At 35.5% G+C, this 25,024-nt stretch overlaps 3 protein-coding genes across 3 annotated transcripts in view; 2 read left to right on the top strand and 1 right to left on the bottom strand.

Annotated features, from left to right (window-relative positions):
* The first annotated feature begins 1,139 nt into the window (after positions 1 to 1,139).
* Positions 1,140 to 7,861, top strand: LOC132065632 (exonuclease V, chloroplastic-like). Its single transcript, XM_059459113.1, has 8 exons — positions 1,140 to 1,536; positions 3,806 to 3,910; positions 4,190 to 4,311; positions 5,268 to 5,417; positions 5,553 to 5,706; positions 6,376 to 6,452; positions 7,195 to 7,415; positions 7,526 to 7,861. Exons 1-8 carry the CDS (start codon positions 1,177 to 1,179, stop codon positions 7,543 to 7,545), a joined length of 1,209 nt encoding a protein of 402 aa, XP_059315096.1. The 5' UTR covers positions 1,140 to 1,176; the 3' UTR covers positions 7,546 to 7,861.
* A 1,447-nt stretch (positions 7,862 to 9,308) lies between these two features.
* Positions 9,309 to 12,705, top strand: LOC132065633 (adenylate kinase isoenzyme 6 homolog). The gene is made up of 3 exons (XM_059459114.1): positions 9,309 to 9,632; positions 12,103 to 12,248; positions 12,340 to 12,705. The coding sequence occupies exons 1-3, from the start codon at positions 9,438 to 9,440 to the stop codon at positions 12,524 to 12,526; spliced, it is 528 nt and encodes a 175-aa protein (XP_059315097.1). The 5' UTR covers positions 9,309 to 9,437; the 3' UTR covers positions 12,527 to 12,705.
* A 324-nt stretch (positions 12,706 to 13,029) lies between these two features.
* The window catches only part of LOC132065635 (tRNA ligase 1), a 28,175-nt gene continuing 16,180 nt past the window's right edge, over positions 13,030 to 25,024 (bottom strand). The window contains exons 15-27 of the mRNA XM_059459115.1: positions 24,211 to 24,290; positions 23,562 to 23,627; positions 23,191 to 23,477; positions 22,864 to 22,971; positions 21,985 to 22,082; positions 21,590 to 21,650; positions 20,913 to 20,989; positions 20,731 to 20,802; positions 20,538 to 20,614; positions 16,241 to 16,321; positions 15,074 to 15,176; positions 14,220 to 14,378; positions 13,030 to 13,712 (exon numbers count right to left, since the gene is read on the bottom strand). Of these exons, the coding sequence (XP_059315098.1) occupies positions 13,320 to 13,712; positions 14,220 to 14,378; positions 15,074 to 15,176; positions 16,241 to 16,321; positions 20,538 to 20,614; positions 20,731 to 20,802; positions 20,913 to 20,989; positions 21,590 to 21,650; positions 21,985 to 22,082; positions 22,864 to 22,971; positions 23,191 to 23,477; positions 23,562 to 23,627; positions 24,211 to 24,290 (1,662 nt within the window). The 3' untranslated portion in view covers positions 13,030 to 13,319. The remainder of the gene's footprint in view (positions 13,713 to 14,219; positions 14,379 to 15,073; positions 15,177 to 16,240; positions 16,322 to 20,537; positions 20,615 to 20,730; positions 20,803 to 20,912; positions 20,990 to 21,589; positions 21,651 to 21,984; positions 22,083 to 22,863; positions 22,972 to 23,190; positions 23,478 to 23,561; positions 23,628 to 24,210; positions 24,291 to 25,024) is intronic.

Here is a 25,024-nt window from a genome sequence, read left to right on the forward strand (position 1 = left end):
TAAAAGCGTAGTTGAAAACACTTAACAATTTTTATCATAAATTATGACAATTACTTTTGACAAATTTCTTGTGCTAAGAAGGATCCAAGTTTCTTTTAAAATTTAGTTAACCGACATCCATGGCGCAGTTTCAGTTTACCGAGGACAAGACCTTAGATAGGAGGTTGTGGAGGACTCAGATTAGAATAGAAGGCTAGTAGGTAGTCTCACTTATTCTCTTGCACTAGTGGTCGTAGTTGCTCTATCGTTTATTGCCCTGTGATTCCTGCTTATATTTGTTGGCCTCTTTCTTGTTATTTCTTATTTTTTGCGTTATTCGATATCTTTGTCTTATCCGACTCTTTTCGTCTTGTTTTCTGTAGTCGAGGGTCTTTTGAAAATAGCCTCCCTACCTCTCAAGGTAGGGGTAAGGTCACACTTTACCTGCATCCCAGGATGCGTTGTGGGATTTCACTCAGTATGTTGTTGTTTTGTTGACATCCATACAAACAAAACAATATATAATCCTTTCGATCCTCCATTCATGCCGTTACCAACGGTGACATGCCCACATCTCGTTTACCAACTCAGTCCAAAATGATCGATTCACAATCACCAAGTCACACAACACCACAAAATCATCAAAATAACAACACAAAAGAGAAGAGGAAAAACGTGCTAAAATAGTTATGTTTAAATGGGTAATAGCAGTTTTGATTCTTTAATTATCGGTAAACTTTGATTTTGATCCTTATGATATATGACTCAACACATTTAAATCAAATGTTCCCGAAGGGACACCTTCAGTTTATTGAAATGTTATTTTTGATCCCTTTACGTAAAAAATTTTTTAGTATACATCATCCTCAAATATGGAATAACATTACAAGTTTAACATAACACAAAGAATTTAATGATAAACCCATTAATACTTTAGGAATATTGTCATTATTCACAAGCAAAACACCAAAAGAGAAAAGTTAAGCATACCAAGTCAGATTAGTAAGGACTAAAATAAAAATTTATCAATAAACAAGAGACCACTAAAAAGGCTAATTTACCCTTTTCAAAATTTTAAAATTTAAAATTTAGTTGACCGACGTTTCACACAAACAGTTATATAAATAAACATTGATCCTCCATTTATGCTGTTCTCAACGGTCACATGCCCACAACTCGTTACCAACTCAGTCCAAAATGACCGATTCACAATCACCGAGTCACATCCAAAACAACAAAACAATACCAGAAATTCCATTGGAAATCATCAGTGACGAAGAAATGGCGTTAATCGAAGCTGCTTTTTCCGCCACGCGCTCATTGGTTACGTCACCATCACGCGCTTCGGCTCATTTTAAGAACAATGTTAGGTCAATTACGCTGTTATCGAAACGGAGTTTATCGAGTTGTGGTGGTTCGTCGCAAAGTGATGCGTTAGTTGTTGATGTAGAAGATTCTGGAAGGTTCCAGAAGAGGAATAGAGTTGTTGTTGTTGATTCGTTATTACAACGGTTTCGGAGGAAAAGAGGATTGTCGGTTACTGATATTACTGCTACAGTATGATTTTTCAAAACTTTATACTCCTTCTCCGTCAATTTATGTGATACTTTTCGATTTTTGAGATTCAAATTATGTAAACTTTGACTAATAATTTAAAAATGTATTTTTTTCATCTTATTGAGATGAGAAGAATTGCAACTTATAGGATTCATAGTATGAATTTCGAAACTTACGAACTTTGTCTCAATTTATAGGTAACTTTTGTATTTTTGGAGATTCAAACTGTGTAAACTTGAAAGCAATAATTTAAGATGTATTGTTTAATCCTATAAACATGAGAAGAATTGCAACTTATAGTACTTTTCGTATAGTTTTTGAATATCTAAATTTTAGTTTTAAAATACTGAGTTTTGATCTAATCCAATTTAGCTTCAAATATTGATTTGCCACAGAATGAATTTTCATTTTTTTTTTTTAAATGCAATTTGGTGTAGTTATGTTACAATTTGATGTCTTTTGATGTTGTAGTTTGAAAAACTGTGGTTTCCTGATGTTTCACTGTTTGAATGCTTAGAGGAATTTCGAGTTTCGAATTTCTAGAGCTTTATTATCATCAGATCTCCTGTTTTATATGACTTATTTGACTGATCATATAGTTTAAGGTAATAATTTGACTTCCTTTGTTAGGGTAGCATAGTGGACAAAAAAATCGAAAATTTCAAAACTTTAGACTCCTTCTGTCACAATTTATGTGACACTTTCTTTTTTTGAGATTCAAAATTTAAAATGTATTTTGTTTATTCTATTGATATGAAAAGAATTGCAACTTATAGTACCTGTGTTACTGATATTACTGCCACTGTATGAATTTCGAAACTTTATAAGTACTCATCTCAATTTATGGGTAACTTTTCATTTTTCGAGATTCAGAACTGTGTAAACTTTGATCAGTAATTTAAATTGTTTTTTTTTTTCAACCTATAAACAGGAGAAGAATTGCAACTTATAGTACTTTTCTTATAGTTTTTGAATATCTAAATTTTAATGTTAAAATGTTAACTTGATCTAATCCGATTTAGCTTTAAAAATTAGTTAAATTGACTCTCCGGAAGCGGAAAGTGTCACGTAAATTTTGATCGAGGGAGTCCTGCAATTTGGTGTAGTTATGTTTCAATTTGATGTCTTTTGATGTTGTAGTTTGAAAAGCTGTGGTTTTCTGATGTTTCATTGTTTGTTTGAATGCTTAGAGGAATTTCGAATTTCGAATTGCTTGCTGAATTGTTGCTTTGAACAAAGAGCTTACTGTTATCCCTTCTCCTATTTTACATGACGTTTTTGACTGATTATATAGTTTAAGATATTAATTTGACTTCCTTTCTCAGAGTAGCATAGTGGATGAATAAATCAAAGTAGAAGTGTGAAAGTTAATTTGAATAGTCTAATGAATTTTAATTATTGAAGTTGTGAGAATTTGTATAGAGATCAGCCGGTGTTCAAACAATTTGGGACGTCCTAGAGTGGAAAGAGTTTCATATCAATTGGGACAAAGGCAGTATTAGTTTTTGATCTTTTTATTTTGAGTTCTTTAGTCATCTTTGGGCAGATAGATATCGGTTACAGATGTTATTTGAATTGTTTCACAGACAGACTTGAGTATTGAGATGGAGCAGGGTGAAGTGAGATTACTCATCTGATTTATTATTAAGTTCTAGAATTTAGTATGATGTTTAGTGCAAAAGATCTATTTCATTTGAGAATCGCTTTAGATATTGCGTGAGACTGCAAAGTTTTCAATCTAGCTGGTTCATTGTGCATCTACTGCAGCTAGAAGGGTTTTTTCGTAACCTTTACATTGACATCCAGTGACCATGTTGAAGACATAATTAAGTAAATAAAAGGGATGCTCTCTCTAACAACTTAAATTTTTAGATAAGATGGCCACATAATTAATCCAACATGGTCTCAGAGTAGGCAGACGTCTGGGTTTGGGTCTTACCATCACTCATTATCAAAAGGAATTTTTTTTTTTTTGCGCGGATTGCCCTTCATTTGGGGTGGTCTTTAATTTTTTCCCTTCAAATTGTTGGTCTTTAAGTTTTGCCCCTCAAATTGGTGGTCTTTAACTTTTGCCCTCTGCCTTTGCAAATTCTGCAAGGCAGAATTCTGCCCATGCAAATTCTGCCTTAAGGCCATGGACGCTTTTGAGCATATTGTCGTGTTCTGTTTTGGTTTTGTTTATATTTGAAAGTCATTTTGCAGGGAGATGGTTCCCCTAAAACATGAATTTTACTGATTATTTATCCTCATAATCTCAAGTTACCTTCAGGAATGGTGTGAAAAAAAGATGGAGTATATTCTTCTTTGTGGCAAACCAGAAAAGACCAAAGCTATGAAAGCTGGTAGCATTCGTCATGAAGCCCTCGAAGAAGAGGTATTCCCTATAGAGAGTTCAGTCCTCCATTTATTTTATATTTATACTATCTCAGTTCGAATGGTTGAAGGCAGAAGTACTTTGATATGATTTATATTTTGCGTTGTTTGGTATGTCTGTTTGGTGAAGGGACATGAAGGGATAATATCAATACTCACGCCACATTCCAATCCTTTTATATGCTTAACATTTTCCTTTTTTGGAGTGATCTTTTTGTTATACACTTTATGTTTTAGTTATTGCTCGTTCAGAGCTTACTGTGATTTTGAATGTGTGCAGGTGATCAAAAGGGTAAAAGTTCATGTTGCATCAGCTGAAGATGTATGGGCATTAAAGTTCTTAAATTTTATAGTTGGTGCAAATCAATTGTTATTTGATGGATTGACACGTGAATTGCCCTTGTGAGTCTCTTTTGCCTCTTTTGTTTGTGCATAATAATTTTTTAATATTTCTATAAGCAAGTTTAGTTGATAATAGTGTTCCACATCAACCATCAATTTTAAGCTCATGATCTTATTTATGTGTGTGCTTCTGTAAACCTTTTTTATTAAGCAAAAAGAGATGTGTGCATATTTAAGTGTCATGCTCAAACTTTATGACCCACTAATGAAAATACTTTGACCCTTTAACCTCAATTAGTAAGATGGAGGAGATGTATGAGTCACCACCTTTTGATTCACTATTATAACTTTTCATCAACTTAAGATTTTTGACCTACCAACTAGATTATTTAGGTGTTATTGCAGACCTAAAATAGAAAAATAAATGTCTCACGTCTAACTGCTACCTATTATTAAAAAAGGATTTGTAACAGTTGTAATCGGTTGATAAGAGGATTGTCAGCATTATGCAGATAAAACTCATGGACTCTTCTCCAATTGCATGGTTTTGATTATGGACCCATCCGCTGTGAATTTCAGTATTTATTTCCCTTTTAGACTGTACACCTGTAAACATAGAGAGTATTAAAAAATAGTAGGTCCTTTTCAGCTCTCAGGTTATGGTTTTGCACTTGGATCTTTCACTGGATATTTACATTGTCCTGTTCTTATCCAGTTGTTTTCCTGTAAAGCACTTATTTGTCCCCTTACGTAAACACATATTGACACCCGTGACCATTAGGTGCATTTCTTGCTGCACTTGTTCATATAAGGCATTCCTACACGTCCATCCAAAGTTGCTTGTGACTGAGTTGCATATCCTCACACTAATCCACCTCAACCTTTATCTTTGCGCATGGCAGACAGAATTTTCCTTGTTATTAGTTCACTGATTCCAGCAAAGTAGAAAGAAAATCATGAAATATTCTTTATTATTTGCGTCCTGATAAGCTGCCGAGCTAATTCATTCTCATCAGAGTAGGTTTTGCTCAAGGTGTATGGATGGTGGGAATTATTGATGAGATAAGAATGCCAAAAGGACAAAGTGATGCATATCCAATGTTAGTTGACACAAAAACACGAGTGAGAGCTAGCCTTCCTGCTGAACCACAGCGGAGAAACGGAAGGTATAGTTTTGCACTTGATGTTGACTAGTAAATAAATTTTAATATGGTGCATCTCTCAGATGAAGAGAGATCCTTCCTATTCTAAATGTACTTACGGGTACAAATGTGATGAACTGGTGATCCCTTCTTTGACAGGCTTCAGCTAATGTGCTACAAGCATTTGTGGGACAGCTTGGTGGCTGATGAATTCCCCTCCAGACAATTTTTTGAGTTCTTCTCTCTGAATCCTCATCACATTTTATCTGCAGAAATCAGAGAAAATACTGCTAAATGTGGTTTCCCTGCAGAGGTATTACCCAAAAAGAAACGAAAAAAGAAAGAAAAGTTTTTTTTAGGATTATATTATTAGTTCATATCTTAATGAAAAAGAAAAGGAGAAATGGTACATAATTTGAAGACATTGTAGGATCATGAGCCAAGAACCTGAGTGAAGTTTTTCATGCATGTAGAATATCATGAGCCGAGAGCAGCCAATCTGTTTGGTCTCTAAGTGAACTCATAATATTTGGCTTGCAATAACAGTACTTGAAGGCATACACTTGAGTTCTCTAAGAATCTAGCTTTCTTTCTATTTCTCAAATTTTTTACTTTTTCGAAACTGAGATGTTACTGTTTTTGTATTTCTCAAAATGTTCCCTTGCTGAGAAGCCTTTTCTTCATCCATCTTCCTTGTGTGATCAAGACTAGAAATGGACGCTTCAATTAATCCTAATGATCACGATGATTAATTATATCAGGATAAAAAATAAATCCAACTTTACTTCAGGGGAAAATGACTAAAAAGAGTTTGTGGTTGGGGGAGAGGGGTGTTCTAAGTCTTTCACAACACAATTGAATGGGTATCTAGTCTATTGTGGATGATGGAGATTCAGTTTGGTTTCCTACTATCAGAAGTTTACTGATGTTTTTTAACCTTTGGAAATATTTGGTTTATAACTTGTGTTGGCTGTTAATGCAGACTCTCACTGATATGTTGAAGTACTCTCGAAATACTTGGTGCATGCTTCCACCAGCACATGAGCAACTACTGCTGAGGTGAATTGGAATTTCATGTAGTATGCTAATGTTTCGCATTTTTCAGATAGTAGAAATATAGATATATTTCCAACTTCTACCAATATTCCTTTGTCCAAGTTGCTTTCGTTTCTGTTTATGGCATCTTTCTCGATTCTCTCTTTTGGCTAGTGAGATGTCTGAAATTCATCTGTGGAATCATTCGTTCATATTAGAAAGAGTGAGTTCATATTTTAGTTGTTTTCTATGTTCTTTTATTAGAAACATGAAGCCCAACTTGAACTGAGTTCTTCTGCAAAAGAATAGATATCAAGGTTTGACTACATTGAAGAACCGATCTTAGAGATTATTATCTGATGGCTCTTAATATATTTGCTTCTGTATGTAAAGCTCAGAAGTCTCTGGAGATTGCCCTACTGTTTCTATACTGTCACCCAAGTTCTTTATATATTCAATTTATACTTTTTATCAAAAAAATGTTCACTTTATAGTTTTTTTCTTCTGATTTAGTTTCATTAATAATATGATAGATAGATTGAGTATATGGTTATCACATGTGAAAATCACTTCCTAGCCAATTACCACAAGTTCCACCATTAAAAGTGATAATAAATAACATCGGTATTCAATAATTACAATCAGTTGCGTAATCCAAACTAAACAAGCCCAAGAAAATTCATTTGCTGAAGCTTTTCATTCCTTGCATTACAAGAGACTTTTACATATTACATATTGGTAAATCTTGTGGATTCTTTTTCTGCAGGTATGAATTACAAGAAGATCAATCATTGCTTGGTGAAGATCAGTTTGAGTATGATCTTGACTGGGTAAAGGGTCAAATAAATTCTTCGTTAGAGGTGTGGCGAGGAGAAAGAGAAGCCAGTTACACACCTGAAGACGAGCGCTGGAAATGCAGATCTTGCAAGTTTGCTTCTGAATGTCCAGCCAGCAATTATGGCTCTCCAAGAAGAAAGGACACTGAAGGTTAACTGCTAAATTTGGCAAGACTTATTTCCAACTAGATTCTTAATAAATTAAGTTCACGTTTTGCGCATATACCAACATTGTGACTCTTGACATATCAAATCTGATAGGTAACTTGGAGAACAGATAAGCTATAACCAGTTAACTTACATTGATAGTGTAAAAGTTCTTTACACTATCAGTGAATATATAACTTTAAAGAACTTGGTGTACACGATTGGGGTCGAAGAAGCTAGCAGTTTTATACTCCTAGCTGTAGGTAGATTCTTAACCTGAAAATTCATTGTTGTACCAATTCTTGTTTTCCCATTGTAGGTTATTATTCATTTATCTTGTAATTGTTATTGAGGCTCAATTCATTGTTGTTTGTAATGTCAAAGGTATTGACATGATCACTGTGATTTATATCCGTTTGATATACGCAAGATGGTTGATTCTTACGCTTATTTGCTAGTGTTGGTTTATTTATATCAACTCCTTTTCCCACAAGAATGTATTGTCTGGTGAATAATAATTTATAGATTGTTTAGGCAGTAGATAACAACAGTACATGTATTCTTATGTATTGATTGGCTAGTTTAAGAGTAATTTTGAACAAGATGGGTTGTTCAGATGGTAAGCACCCTCCACCTCATCTCGAACTCGAAAGTTAAGGGTTCGACTCACCAAGCTCTTTTTTTTTTTTTTTTTTGGGAGGGAGGCTTAATTTTGATATACGAATAACGTTATATACAGTACCAAAAAAATGATTTATATAATGCAGAGATTATTATATATAATGATCAAATCAAAGTATTGTTAATGCTCATTTTCTTGTTTCATATTTTATTCTATACAGAGTAACACATAATTTTTTTTTCATATAAGTTGCACTTCGGACCAATCTTGTAATGGTTTTTTTTTTTTTTTTTGGTAAACAACTGACCAATCTTGTAACAATAGGTGTATATTTGACCCAACCATTGATAGAAGACAAATTTGAATTGCTTCACAAAAATTTTAACTTAAACTTAGAGAATTAAGGATGTAAGTGTGCTATATCTCTCCGTGATTCGTCCTAATAACTATGGATTTGGTTAAAAAAGTGCCTACACATGAGAAAAATTACTCCTTCCGGATTTAAAAAAAAAAAGTGCAAGACAAGGTTTGAGTCGCGTGTATGCGGACCACACTTGTTAAGAATTACACATTTTAACTCCTAACAAATAAATGTTTTAACTAAACTATCCTTAATAAAATAGCACATAATTAATACTCCATAATTTCTTGATTACATAAAAACTCACTTATTAATTAATTAATTCTTGATTGTAAGTGATCAGATATTTTGATTCAAAATAAAAAGGCTGAGTAATCACTTATTATGAACCGGAGGGGGCATTTAGAAGCGCAAAAGAATTTAATATTTCAATATTTAGTTTAAGTTTTAATTGATAATTATAATCCCAATCACAATAGTACCTCAAGTCAATTCACAGCTGAAGTGTCAGTGCTATGGAGCAAATCAAGTTAGCTGGTATCATCACTGTTTCATATTGCTCCAATGTGCTTAGCTGGTATCATCACTGTTTCACAGCAGCAAATAAGGTATAAAGCCCGTTTGGATTGGCTTATAAGTTGATCAAATCAACTTATAAATCATTTTTAACTTATTTCAGTATTTGATAAGAATAAAAAAACAGCTTAAATTAAATTAAAAAAATATTAAAAACAAGCCAAATTCAAAAATTTACTGAACCCCAATTTAACTTTTTTTGACTTAAAAATTATTTTAGTTTTACCAATAACTTTATCCTTTTATCCCTTATATTTTTTATTAATTTCAATACAATCATTATTTCTACAAATCCTTTAAGCACCTTTATCAAATAATAATTTCTTATTTATAAAATAACTTTTAACACTTAAAACTGCTTTGAGCACTTGCCTTAAGACCCACTTTTTTCCGGCTATCGGGCTAATATTGTGCTTGAATAGCAATAATTGGATTTGTTGGCTTGACCATAAGCGCAGTAATCAAGCATGGCCCAAAATGGCAGGAGAAGACCAAACATCCTAATTACAGGAACACCTGGCACTGGGAAAACAACAACATCGTCAGCACTAGCAGAGACAACACAACTCCGACACATAAACATCGGGGAACTTGTTAAAGACAAAAAATTGCACGATGGATGGGACGATACTTTAGACTGTTACATCATCAATGAAGACCTCGTAAGCATTTTTTAACATTCAAAAATATTACTACTAAACCCTAGTTCGTAAAGTTACGATTTTATTTATTTATTTATTTTTTACTTGATATAAGGAATTTTTGAAGTTGGAGTTGTGTTTGGTTATACATTTTGCAAATAATATTTGGTGGTTTGAATGTGTAAAATGTGAAAAACAGGGTTTTAGGTGTTTTCCAAATTCCAAATACAAACTACCAGTGTCTGATTTTCAAATAAAGTGAAAAAAATTTCCCAAAAAAAAAAAAAAAGTGAATAATTATCATGGCCAAACGGGTCCATTTAAAAAGTTGCAGAATTTTTTTTTTTTTTTTTTACTTGATTTCATTTGAATAGAAGAATAAAAATGTCAAAACATCCGCTGTTCCTATTTTTTCTTTTCAATTTCTGTATGAGTGTATTGGTGTTTCAATCTTATGATCCTTATAGAGTGACCGTTGAGAGAATTGTTGCTGTTCAAGTTGTTTATTTTTATTTTGAGTTAATACCTAAACTATTCATGTTTTGTTAGCTTAAAACTTAAACTTTGGGGTGTTGTTGTTACCTCCTGAGCTATAACATTTCCTATCTAAAACTTCTGCCGTTGTCAAGTGGTTCATATCATAGGGTGTGAGAGCTAGAAAATAGAAGTATAATAAGTAGGCGTGGGTGGTGGCCTTACCCCTACCTTGTGCAGGTAGAGATGTGTGTGGAAACAAAATAGGCCAAAAAAGCATCCATGTGGCATTTGAAACGTGGATAGTTTAGGGGGATTTTGAGTTGTTTAAGTATTGACCCGTACAACAGTACAAGTAGCTCACACGCATAGGCCATGTCAGACCTCTAAATGTAGCGGTTAAAGGTGTTAAAGATTTATTTAGAGGACTAGGTGTACTTAAAATCACATATTGGGAGACGGTATACTTAAAAATCACATTTAAGAGTTGTCTCAATAGACTATAATCTTCATATTTTTGAAGACTTAGTGATAGAACGTAGCAAAATGGAACAAAAGATCCATAATGGCGAGTTGGAATTTAGGCATAGTTGTGTTGGTTCACTTATATTAGGTTCAATGTTTGTTAAGAACCTTTTTAGTTTGTTTAGACATTATATTCAAGTAAAACATTACAGAAAACCTCTAGTATAATCTATTGTTGTCAAATTTTGAGTTGCTTGTGATTCCAAACTGTAAACTGTAAAGGTGCATTCATAAATGACCTCAAAAATGGTCATTATATATTTTGGTTGTAAAATAGGATTGAATGTGGAAAATGACTAAGAGTGTCTTGGAACATTTGGTGAGGTTCTTAAACTGCTCGTGATTGTTTATATGTTAAAAATTAAAAATCTATATTAACCCTCTTGATTTATGAGCAGTTTCAGAGAACTTTGGTTCAGTATGTCCATTTGGTTTGAAGAAATGAGATGGTGGTGTTAACTTGACCTTTATTAATCTATAATTGGTTTCAAAGTAGAAAGAATTTTTTTTTTTTTTTTTGAGCAAGTAACCTTTGGATCACTGTCCAATATAAGTTAGAAAGCTCTAATTGAAAAGGTGTTTGGGGATGCCCCCAAACATGTAACAGGTAACCGAAGTTCTCCCGAAATAAAAAAGAAAAAAAATATGTTGAAGATCAGCAATAGAAAATGAGAACTTCACTTAATAGGATTATCAAATGTAATGAGTGGGGTGGGGTGGTGGTGGGTGTGTGTGCGCGCGCGCTTGAGAAAAATAAAAGGATTAGCTAATGAATGTGGGGACAGTAGTGCATTGGTATAAAGTTCTCGTCTTCTTTGGTAATACATGTGTTTTTCGCATACAACTTCCCTATATGGTTTGCATCCCGAATGCTGCTTTCTGTATTAACACTATTACTTGTCAAAACAAAATAAAGAAGAAAGGATAAGGTATGTCAGAGTTTCTTTGTCAAAGAAAAAGAATGAGAGGATTTTTCTGTGTTACTGGTGCAGTTTGAGCCCTGCAGCATCTACCCTCTGAATTTTCTTCCCTATTTGCCCCACACTCGTTAACACTTTCATATAATTCACCAATTACTCAAGCTTTGGTCTTTCAATCTAAGTACCCCCACCATATCCTAGTCAACTGATAGGAAATCAAATGAATGCTCTTTGCCAATTACGATTTAGCTGCTCGATGGAAATTTTACGCTAGTTGGTGTAATGCAAACCCCACTTGTGGGATTACACTGGGTATGTTGTTGTTGTTTGTTGGTGTTATGCAAATAATTTATGTTCATATTACTCCAATGTGGTTAACTGGTATTGTCACTGTTGCAGAGATACTAAAATTGCACTTTTCATCTGTGCTTTTATTGCTTTGAGTTTTAAATTTATTCTGTAATAATGCAGTAAAAGCGATTTGCCAGTTCTGAAAAGACTGACCTTGTATTTCCAACAATTAACGATAAAGAAATTATGTTGTTTCAAGTTTCATGATGTGGCTGCTGTAGGTATGTGATGAGCTTGAGGACATGATGGAAGCAGGTGGAAACATTGTTGATCATCATGGTTGCGATTTCTTTCCTGAACGTTGGTTCGATAAGGTGGTGGTTCTTCAAACCGACAATACTGTCTTGTATGATAGATTAAGTAGAAGGTACACTATCAATTGCCATTTTTTTTGTTCTCATATATTCCTCTCTTGTGTTGCTCACACAAATCTGTCTTGACTTGCTTGAGTGTCCCAGGGGTTACACAGGTCAAAAGCTCACCAACAATATTGAATGCGAAATATTTCAGATTTTGCTAGAGGAGGCAAAAGAGAGTTATTCAGAGAATATAGTGGTGGCACTAAGAAGTGATTCTGTTGAGGATATTAGCAAAAATGTGGAGATGATGTCCAATTGGATCAATAGTTGGAACCCAGTCTCATGATTGAAATATCACAACAGAATTTCTCATTGCTTAATTGTTATTGTACTCAAATGATAGTTCTATTTTATAGTGGTTTAGTGAGGTACCCTTTTTTCATATAAACAGATTCTGCAGAAACGCATCAATGTTGTCGTCCTTTTTGGAGTAAAAAGTTTTTCAGAAAGGTGGATGTTTTTCAACACTGGTTTGTACTAGCGCCTCAATCTTTAAGCGATCTTTTTGCAGATTTGCAGAGAGAATTTTGTCCAGATGAGTGCAGTCTCCACGCCACAATTGCAGTTAAATGAAATTGAGCATGCCTCAACAAAAGGCAGGGAGAATTTGATCTTATAACTCCTAGGAGCTTTGGTACTTTGTCCTATCACAGCACCCAAACATATTCTGGAAATACAATTTAGCCATTACAGTTTAATGGAGCAACACGGATAGTGAGAATTCATATAAATCAATTCTAACTTCCTTCAGATCAAGGCGTAATTATAAATGCAAACACACAGCAGGAATAACACAACTAATATATCAAACACTGGCGAAAAAGGGTCTGCCTTTATTCAAGAAAATGCTACCCGGGGTTTCAAAGTACCCAGGAAAAAGACCTTTTATTGCCTAAACATTGTACATTTTCTTTACATCTAATTCCTATTCTGCAAGACTGCTTTCCAGCCAAAAGCGCACGATCCTACAAAATTGTTCCTGCAACTCAGGAGAATCATTACATGATATCCACTCGGAATCAATTTAGGATTTCACAATATGTAAATCCACTCAAGACACAAGGAATTACAAGTAGAGTTCAAAAGAATTCGAGAGTGCCAGTTATAGTGACCGGTGGATTTATATCAATGCGAGTAGCCTTCCCTTGGGAAAGTAACTGTGGTAGCGTATTGGCATCTTTCGCTGTAACTCCTTCCCCAGCCCATAATGTGACATGGGGCCATTGGTTTTTAGAATTGACCTTTTCACCTTCAACAGAGCCAGGCTCAGCTTCTAGTGCAGCTAACTTATCAGAGAACAACAAAGCACGCACATCTACTGGCACCTTCTGGTGAAGAAAGGAACCGTAATTGGCAACTGCAGTCACACCGTGACTTCTCTTGTGAGCCAGGGTCAAATGGGCCTTCTGAATGTACTTCTCCATGCTTTTGTCCTTCAAGAAATCGCCAGTCTTCGGATCTTTCTGTGCTAGCTGTCCACAAATAATGAGAAGCATGAGATAACATAGTTGAGTACTTGAGTCCCGTTATGCAAAACTAGAACGCCTCTCCTCAGTCCCTTCACTCTTCACCCGAAGGATTTTTAAACGAAATGCAGAAAAATTCAGATGATAGGAAATCATGCAGATTGGAAGGACAAAAGGCGAAAGCAGAATATCTGTTATTCTGGGCTAAAAAGACTGTTACAACAACAACATAACACAGTGATTTTATTGTTGTAACAATCTTTTAATCCCAGAAAAACAGATAAAAAGATAGTTAATTGAAAGAAAAAGAAGGCAGCAAACACATAAACAAGAATTACTATCAGTCACTTAAACCTGCCAAGAAAACAATCCAGCCACAAGGAATAATATGTTCTGTGCACAAACTAATAAGTACGGTAAGAGCATGACCACTAACTACAACCATCAAGACATAAAATCCTCCAGCCATCGAGACTCCATAAGTGCAACTTATGAATTTGCAAATTCACTTACATCATTCAGAAGACCTAGAATTTCTGGAATTGGCAGGCTGATAGCGGCAAACACAATAGATCCTAGCTTCCTCTTCTCAGAAGTAGGCGCTGCATATTCGCCCCTCGCAATAACTTTCAGTTGTTCCAAGACGTCTTTAACAGCAAATTCAAATGGAACCTGAAACAGAAAATTGCAGAATGACTCCAAAAGCGCTCCTACCACAATGTGGTAAATTTCTTTAGAGCTGTCACAACTCATATCCGTTCACACTGAGCCAGGGTTCCCGAGGGGGAGGCAGGTTGCTGATCATGGAATACTGAACCATCCAACAAACCCTTCCAACTAGAAAGGCATTGCTAATGCAGCACTTATGATCTTTGGCGTATCAGCTCATTTAAGGGAAGAAATTCATTCTTTTTCTAGAGACATGACTTCCTACTTCAAGCCACTCTTTTCCCCCAAATCCTTGAACCCTCCCCGTGTCAAAGATACATAGAGAACACATTTATGCAAACGCGCAGGTAAAATAGCTTCTGTGCTTGGTCAATGGATATGTTACATGGACTCGTTTAAGAGTATACATATCCTATAGGTGTGTGCATAAGTATCTACTATGGGAAAGTCAAAATTTGTTGCTGATATTTGGTGTATTTGAAGAACCGTATGAACTACTCCAGTCTTTATCATACAATTCCTACACAGGTATGACAACTCAAATAAAGTATGCATGTAGTGCCACTATGTGTCATGGTGAAGAAAAGGGCTTGAATAGCATTATAGCAATTTAAATTGTATTTCCAGTGGAAAGTAAGATCAGATAATTACATGCCTTGAGAGATCTAAGAGCACTCCGCTAAGCTGCAAAAACTTACCTGTATTGAATTGAGATAATCCTCATTTCCAAGTAAAATGTCCCTCAATTGCTTCTCCCATTTAATCCACTCTTTTACATATGTCCCTTTTGTAGACTCCAATCTACCATATTGAATGGACAAAATCACACACAAGGAAAAAAAACTCATTAGTCACAATCAATCAATAAACTGAAAACACGACTACCTCAAAACAAAAAACAAAAAAAAATTAAAGGAGTGAAAAACTTTTATATATATATATATACACGGTGACCTTAGCTTTTTTTTATGAATATATCACTCAAAAACGCAAAAATAGACCTCTGTCAGCGTGTAACCAAAACATCGGGACTTTCTTGTCCTCCAAATACTAATACCAAAAACCTAAATTTAAGAATAACTAGAAAAATCACATGATTTTGCTTGAACGAAGCCGGTCATAACGACATCTCCTCCACAACCCCCACCCCCCCCCCCCCCCCACCCCCAAAAAAAAACTTTTGGTTGGTGGAGATCTATTTCCCTTTTTTTTTTTTTGGTGGGATGGGGATTTGTTGAGAAAAGACATCTTAACCCCAAAAGAAAAAGCATATAAGTTGCTTGGAACCCCTATCGAAACATGCAGAGAAATGCAGGTTTTCATAGTCGTATTGCAGTTAATTTAGGACACAACATGCATGTGGATATACAAAGTTATTATTAGGCAAAGCAACACAACAAGAGCAGAATTATATATTAAAGTGTTAAAAGGAGTTTCATAGCTCCAAATCATGCTCAAAAATAGTAGAGTCAAGCTGGAAATCAATGAAGAAGTATTCACAGTTAACCATTAAATATCAAGACCCCTTTGCATCATAATGCAACTCAATCATCACAAAGAAATGAGAATCGAAGCTTCCTAGATGAAGAAGATGGAAGAAAGATTCACACATAATATCCATACGTTTAATAAAGCATTCTGGAGAAAGTGGAAACCTCAAATTCAATTCATAATTGCTTCAACAAAAACTATTATATTGAAAATAATTTTTTAGCTGAGGATGTAAAAGCGAGATAGCTCCACATCGTGCAACATATCGGAAGGCATAATGCTGCTTCTTACCAAGAACACTATTAACTCAAGTGCAAAAAGAGGAGAGGGTTTGGAGGAAATCATGAACTACATTTACTGAATGTTACACTGACCTGCCATGCTTGTTTGTATGAAGCTTGTACAGATTGATTCCCTCCTCAATAATAGACCTCACAGACTCCGGAAGAGGAGACCTTCATATGATCATAAACAACATCAACAGCAAGTAAAGCAAATGAACTAGCGAAGACCTACATGTCGAAGAATCGAAACACTTCCAAACTATACAGGTCAAATACCAAATACTGCCCCCACAGCAATGGCAACAGAGCACAGATTTTAACGACATTAAGGCAAAAAGTCATCTGACATCATAGTGGAATCTTATCAGTGCAATTCCTACCTGCGGCATGTTGTTGGTAGCATTGCTATCAATCAGTTATCACTGAAACTTCTAGTTGTCTAATGTCCTCTAGAGTTGAACATTTTTTACCAAATAGCTTTGCTGTAATTAGCATACTGAAATGTTGTTGTTGTATCCTAAACTCCAGTTTTATACTCCCTTTGTTTCAATTTATGTGAACCTATTTCCTTTTTAGTCCGTGCCAAAATGAATGACCTCTTTCCTAATTTGGAAACAAATTCACTTTATGAAATGATTTACAGCCACACAAATATTCAAGACTTATTTTGAACCACAAGTTTCAAAAGTCTTCACTCTTTCTTAAATGTCGTGCCCAGTCAAATGGGTTCACATAAATTGAAACGGAGGGAGTATAAAACAATTGGATTTATAGACCCACTTTCCTCTTTTTCTTCCCCTTTGTTTTTCGCCGTGAAGAAAACACGGTTACAAGTATTGGAGTTTGTGTTCAAAGTTAGCAATCTCCTTCAAAATTTTGGAAGCTTGTTTTATATAATGACGCGTTAGAATATATGCTTAACTAGATTAGATCTATCTTCAAACTAGTTAATGTAAATTAATGACCAGGTGAAAGCACATATAACCAATTTGGCTACCTACTGAAATCATACTTGATAGTTGGATTCCAGTCAGACGCGTGTCAACCAAGAATATATGATTATACTTCATGTCTAAACAACAATTGTTGTCCTTCTTTCCATCGGGCTTGAAAACAGAATTTTAAAAACCAAATTTCATTTTCTTCCCCAAGTAAACGAGATACTTCAATATCGAACAACCTAGCCCTAAACTGGAAAAGACTACGCTAATAGATGTAGACATTCAATGTTTGGGGTTATTTAGTTTAGCTCTTAAACATACTTTACAAATGTTCATCATTGTAACACTCCGTAAATTCGGATTAGGTGTGGATGTGTTAAATGAGTATTAATGTGACATTTTAGACATGTGAAGTCCTATCGGGATGAGTATGAGTGGAAATAGTTGTTTTGAAATCAAGACGAATAGTGAGGTGCTTAAGATTCGATAGAATCGGCTAAGTTTCTGACGCCTTCTGCCTGAAAATCCGTTGGGCTATGAAATACTTTTCCACGATATTATCGTGAAAATCCGTTGGGAATTTGAGAAAACTTAAAACATGAAAGTCGTAGATACGATATATGGTGGACGCCGAACGGAGCCCTGTACAAGAAGTTATGAGCATTACAAAAATCGAGACCCGTGATGGCCACGAGTCGCGCGTGCGATTTCCCAAACATCCCTAATCACGAAAAATCATCCTAAGGGCAGCGAGAACAAGTCCCAAGCCTCAAGAACCCTCCCAGGTAAGGTAAGTTCTATGATGATTCTAGGTTGAATTCAAGTCGCTAATACCCTTCTAACGGGATTAAACCCTTCTAATCCATAGAACCTTGATTGAGACGTTATCGTTGGACGTGGAAACCTTAGCATTCAAATTCAAGGAAATTGAATATCAAAAAGGTAATCCTTTCCCCTTCTAATCATTTGTAGTTGTGAATTGATGAATTCTTCGGAGATAAATTTATGGGTTTAATAAAGAGAATCATATGAACTATGGTAGGGTTTTGGATTATTGACTTAGGATTGTTATAATCATATGGGTGATGAAGAATGGTGTTAATTCTATCTAATTGAGATTTTAGAATCAACTAGAAGCAAGAGAAAAGAAAACACCATTAATGAAGGTTGTGGAGCTTTACGCCCACCAAGTGTTTGATAAAATGCTTAAATAACCAAAGCACGAGTATTCTTGCTAATATTGAATCCCTTTGACTTGTATTGTTTTAGATTAAAGTTGAAAGGGGTTGACGAACGTTGTGTTACGCTCAAAGGCGAGAATTAAGGTATATGAGGCTAACTCTCTACGTTTGGGAATATTAATGATCCTCCCTATGCCACGTTCTTTTACAACGTTACGAATTGCCTCAGAAATATAGTTAAGCTTAGTTCCTTGAATAGTTGCAGAACTTCTATTCGCTAGTTTCGGAATTTGTTTGACTTTTATTCCGAATGTTGTGAGCTCAGTACGTAATTAATATAGACTTGTGTTTGATACCCATGAGTCTCAGTCTAGAATACTCAGCATGTTTATAAACTAGTTAAAGCTTCAGTTCTCATAATCAGTCCTTGAATACATGTCTCAGTTTAGTAATGTTCAATATTCCAGTGATCTCAATACCATAATAATAATAAATGAATTTTGAACCTATGTGATTGCCCAAGGGCACAATATGTATACGTATGCTTGGCCGAGGCCATTGACTGACGCACTTACTTGGCCAAGGCCACTGATTTGTGCACTTATATTGGGCCGAGGCCCTAAATCTTATTAGTTCAGTTAAACAAGTGATTCTCTATTCAAAACAGGAAGTATTCATATCTTTACTTCTTTGTTCAATTCAGTTATCAATTATCAGTTAAGTTTCAGTTTTAGTACTTACAGTTCGTTCTTTCAGTTGCTTTACATACCAATGCAATTCTAATGTACTGACGTCCCTTTTTTCCCAAGGCTTGCATCTCGCGATGCAAGTAACGATTTACAGGATGACGGATCTGCTAGCTAGGATTTACAGTATCAGCTGATTGGTGAGCCCCAGTCTTTCGGGGCATTATCATTATTTTACAGTCTTTCAGTATTTTACAGACAGTGAGGTATGCCGGGGGCCTTGGCCCCGCAACAGTCAGTGTTTTCAGTACTTCATTAGAGGCTTCATAGATTACCAGTTAGACAGAGTCACAGGCTTTTATGTTAGCCTTGTGGACTATAGTATTTATCTTTAAGACTTTGTTCAGCATTCCGCACTTTCAATTATTTATTCAATCAGACTTTAGGAGATCAGCATGAGTTAAGTTTATTTTCCGTTTTCAATACATATGTATACCTCATGTTGATTCAGCCAGCCAGCTGGTTCGCTCGGTCGCATGTAGTTAGGCACCGAGTCCCGCGTTACGTCCAGGCCCAAGTTCGGGGCGTGACAATCATTGTGCCGAACGGCTTTAGTTTGTTGTTTGTCAAGGAATACGAGGAATTAACCTTTCAAGTCTTTTATTTGAAAACAATTCAGAGCAAATTTACGAGTACTTTCTCAAGTTCAGCAACATTATGTATATTTCCCTAGCATAAGAAATAACACTAACACCCTCTTTTTCTAAATTGAATTACAATACCACACTCGCGTGCGCGGAAAAAAAAAAGGACCAACAAAGATTATGGAGAGGATTCAACTATAATATCACCCAATGTTAAATAGCCTATGAAAAAGGGATGGGCGGTCTCCTTATATGAACTTAGGCAATCCTTCCCTCATGAGCTAGCTTTTGAGTTTGAGTTTGAGTTAGGCCCAAGTACCATTTCTTAACATGGTATCAGAGCAGGACCTATCCCAATTATTGTGTACCGATGTTGGACCTCTATATTCAATTGCCCACGCTAGCGGTCTCCTTATATGGACTTAAGCAATCCTCCCCTCACGAGTTAGCTTTTGGGGTTGAGTTAGGCCCAAACACCAATTCTTAACAATCTACATAGTTATGTCTTCAACAAACCCCCTCACATGCGAGCCTGATCTTTTTCATGGGCTAAAAGCATGTGGAAATTCTTTCTTGACAACCGGTGACGATGAGACTCGAACTTGGGACCCCCTATCTACTCTAATACTATGTTGAAATGGGTGCTCTCATCTAAAAGCTTAAAAAGCTTAAGTTATTAGAGAAAGCACGCTTCTATTTACTTAGTTATGTCATCAAAAAATATGATATGGGGGTCCAACACTAACACTATCTTTATAACTGAGAAATCTCTAAGGACCAACTGGTACACGGTTCAAAACTCGATGGATAATGACGAGAGTTCGAACTCCATTCTAACATAACCAACAAATAAAGAGGAAGGAAAAATCACTTCAACCTGGCCAACCTTATTATTTGGTGTGGGTGGTTTCAGAAGAAAAAAAAAACTTACTAACCTTTCAGGTTTCAGAAGAGGCATTCTGACAAGCGAGCCAAATCGTTCAATAAGCTCACTCTCAAACTCCTTACGGCTCTGAGTGAAAGTTTACCAACAGAATCAGATACAGATGCCTTATTTATTTATTTATGACTAATGATATACGGGAGAAAGAACTGAGATGATCTTGTTAGCTGAATAAGACTTTGTACCTTCCCATCATAAAGGTGATAAAACATTAGCATCACATATCCAGCATTTGGAGATGACTTGTCAAGATTTCCCTTCAGGATCAAGCAGAAAATAGAGGTCTAAGGCATCAGTATCCAAGTTGAATGGAGTAAATGGGTGAAGAGCAGCTAACAAGGACAGAGTAACATGAAGAGTTAAGTACCGGATGATTAACTCGGTGAAGTACTCTGAACATAAAAACCGCAAGTGCATCAACAGAGTATGGATTGGTTTCAGTTCCTGCATGATTAGCCACGCAGTAACTAAGACCCCATATAGTGTATAGTGTATACATAGATAAGTATGACTCAAGAAAAAGCAAATGAACTTTCTAAAAGCAGTTCTTACTACCGCTACCAACATCACAGACCATACAGAAAGGTAAGGTCAAACATCATTTGTGGAACTACTAGCCTACAATTTCTCTCCAAGAAATAAAAGCATATAACAAGATGGTACAGAGCTTCACCCCTCTTAAGTTAAAGATAACACAACTGCAAAGCAAGAAGTATAGGTGGAAAGTATCTGTCTCATCTCCTAGAAACAAAACATATAACAGGATGATGAGAGTTCACCACTATAAGTTAAAGGGAAAGACAACTGCAAAGTCAGAGTTCCACCTGAATCGGACATAATTTTTCACCCAACAAGAAACAAGAATTGTAAATAACATAAATCGCATAGTAAGAGATGCAAAATAAAGACACTAGAGCGCTGGGTGAACTACCAAATCAGTGGCCCCAACTTTTCATAAATCAAAGCAAACTTGCATAAGAAGCAGCATAACAGTTTATCGAAAATGTATGCAACACACACTAAAAAGGAACTATCTCTCAAGACCTTCTGAATCAGGTATAACTGGAATAGCAGATGCTTTGGTGCTTAGGCACATGTTCTCAATCTGCAAAGATGAGAATAAAACCTGGTGAGGCAATGAAGCACTACGACTACATCTTATGTTATTTCCGAACCGAAATAACCTTAAAACTCATGTTCTTTATATGCAGTCCGTGGCACTCTAAACTAGAAGATGCATTCCGTGGCATTATACAAAGTAGTAAAGTAAAGAGAACTGATGCTACAACTAGACTGAGTAATATCAAGATCTGAAGCACTACCACTGTATCTTTTTTTAATTTGGAACTGAAAATAACCTTAAAAAGTGCTGTCTATGAAAAATTGCATCGGAGGATTTGTACCACTCAGGGAACAGTTTATCATATACAAAAGCTTACCTGTCTCCATACTTCCTCATTTGGTGCATTCTTGTCAGCAAGCATGATCGAGTAAGGTTTTCTTCGACGTTCATCAGAAACTTTTTGCCAATATCTACCTATTAATATGATGGACATACAGAGATTAAACTTTGTTTTATCTTGAGAGAAAGTTAAGTTTTTCAAGCAAGGAAGGGAGGGAGATTATTACTCTCTCCATTCCAATTTAGGTGTCTTAGTTTGACTAGGCACGGAATTTAAGAAAATAATGTGGACTTTTGAATCTTATCATCATAAACTAAAGATGTGTATTGTACCAAAGTCCCCTATGAATCTTGTCAACAAGCCATGTAGAATGTTGGAATCAGAGAGTTATCAAATATAGGAAGAGGCGTTCTTTTTCAAACTAAAACACCTAGATTGAAAGGATGGAGTACCACAAGTTTCAGGAGTCAGATGTTTGTTGCAAGAAAGAACCAGATGAGAATGCATTTAGTTCTAAGTACAACTTTTTTCAATTGGTTCCAACCTGTATTAAAGTGCAAATGCTTGACAGAACAACTAATAAATACTCCTTTTAACGCCCTTCTATTTCTATACAACTTTCATAACTTTTATGAATTCAATTTTTTTTTTTTAAAAAAAATTTGATGTGGTTTTTTCTATCAACTAACTTCCAACCATTACTTTAAAGATATTCTTCCCCTATTACCGCTCCTATATATAAGAAATATTCACATCTTAAACCCTGTGCCTGTCAAATACCATCATACAGGACAAGACGAAGTGAGAACATGATATGCCGACAACAACCTAAAGGCACAAGATACATGGACATGCAAAATCAAATTCCTTTATAAATAAGGAACATGCGAAACGATGTTGAAAAGCACCTCATACCTTTGATAAGATCACCCATTAAACTATGAACTGGTCGATCATCTCCAAGCCCTCCTGGAGCATTCAGTATTTCCTTACAAAGTGCAGATTTAGCACAACCTGGTATTCCTGCAATTTAGAGTTGCATGTTGAAAAGAATGCTTACTTCAATAGTTGCAGGAGGTTCTAAAAACAAAAGAGATTCATTACGTATATAATACATAAAGGATTCCAGGGTTACATCAGCAACTACAACCAAACTACTAGAGAACAAGATAATACAAAACCACCATAGAACATTCAGATATCGTATACAATCTGGAAATTCAAAAACCGGTTCAATCTTACCTGGAAAGAAAACAATGAGACCCTCATTCTTCGCGACCATGTCTTTGGTGGAAATACTAGGGCTTGAAGGAGCAATATCTTTCGTCGGCTCGAGATCACCCTCTTCATCTTCTCCTTCAACAATAGCCATGAAATCTTCAACTCTGACCAAATTTCCAGCAGATCCTATCAAAGCCTGATTTTGTGGACTACGCTTTGCATATTGTTCAAGGAAGGGCTCAGCTTCACTTAGGTATGTGGATGATGACAATGGTTTGTTCCCATATTTTCTGCGTATATATACTGCCCTGAAAATTTAGTTCTTCTAAGATGCTACACTGGGAAGATAAAAGTGACTCATCGTAGAAAATTGTAAGCTCATTTAGTATTACCATTCATCAAGCATCTTGCTGAGTTCTCGTTGCTTGGCTGCTGAAGTATTCCAAATTTTCATTTGCCTAGATTGATCATATTGTTATACAGATCAATATATGTTATAATTTATCCTTGAGGATTGATAAGACAGTACAGCCAAAAAATCATTCTCTCTTTTTGAGAGGAATGCACTAGAAACTTGTCCTTGTATCACTGAATTAGGCCGGCCATACAAAAACAAGCATGAGAATGTAAAAATACAGACATTTGTGATATAACCTCGAACTTTGGGTAAAAAGAACAACTACTAAAAAATAATAAGGTCTAGATTCATAGTAGTTACACTAGCCAGACTGGACATTTAAGATCTGAAAACTAGAAATTCAACTAGTTTAATAGCCTAGTAGATAAGATATGGCTTTTCAAAACCATAGTGAAGGATGATCATGACAAATCATTAGGAGCACTTCATTATTTGACGACAAACACCCCTTAAAAGATCAATCAAAATGTGGATGGAACAACTTATAATTATTGAATTATGTCGACTAAAATGTAGCAGACTCCTCATAGAACAAATTGAAAACGCAGACACAACGTATATGAAGGCACCAAGTTCAACTACAACTGCATTGAAGAACAAGGGAACAACCAGATAAACCTCACCTTAGGTAATAAGCCTTATACGCAGAAGGGCCTTCTTTGAAAAGAGTCGACAAGCCATTACGGATCAAAAAAGTTCTCAACTGCACAGTAAAGAAACAAAAATTAACATGAAATTTCTTTGCTCAACATGTGATAAACTTCAAAGAAACATAGAATGCTAACCAATAAAGTTCCAAATTTTAGATCTTATTAAATGGAAAAATCACAGAGTATCATAATACTTTACGGGAAAAAAAGATTTTAAAAAAAAAAAAAAAGAGTTTTCCACTGTGGTCACTTTCACTATTGTAATTAAATTGGTGGGCTCAAGCTCAATCTCAACATATAAAGAACCTCATAACAAAAGCGTTAAGCACATTAAGATTCCAGCTATATGATACTCCCTCCCAATTTATGTGGCACCGTTGGCATGGGAAATAAGGACATAACATAACTGGCAGATTGAACAGGTTGGAGAAAAGGCGCCACAGACGTCTGGGTGCTGTGCAGTGCATAATAATAAATTCTCGCATATGTTTTTTAAAAGCTTGAAGTTCTGTTATGTGAGGCCTACTTCTATATAGCCATCTTCCTACAAATTCTTTATACCAAAACCAGAAGATTATCGTTCTTTAACGTGATTGATAATGCAGTATTATCACAAAAGGTTTTTCTTTTAAATTTAAGCAGCAGACTCTATATCTGGTGGTGCCTCTTTGCCAATTTCTTTAAGTTTAGCCTTGCAGACATACTTCATCCCAGAACGCACAAACTCTGATTTCTCATAAGAGGGTGAAAGGATCCTAAAAGCAACATCTATCGATCCCTAATCTGC

The sequence above is a fragment of the Lycium ferocissimum genome, chromosome 7 (assembly GCF_029784015.1).
Source record: "Lycium ferocissimum isolate CSIRO_LF1 chromosome 7, AGI_CSIRO_Lferr_CH_V1, whole genome shotgun sequence".
Taxonomy (NCBI): Eukaryota; Viridiplantae; Streptophyta; class Magnoliopsida; order Solanales; family Solanaceae; genus Lycium; species Lycium ferocissimum.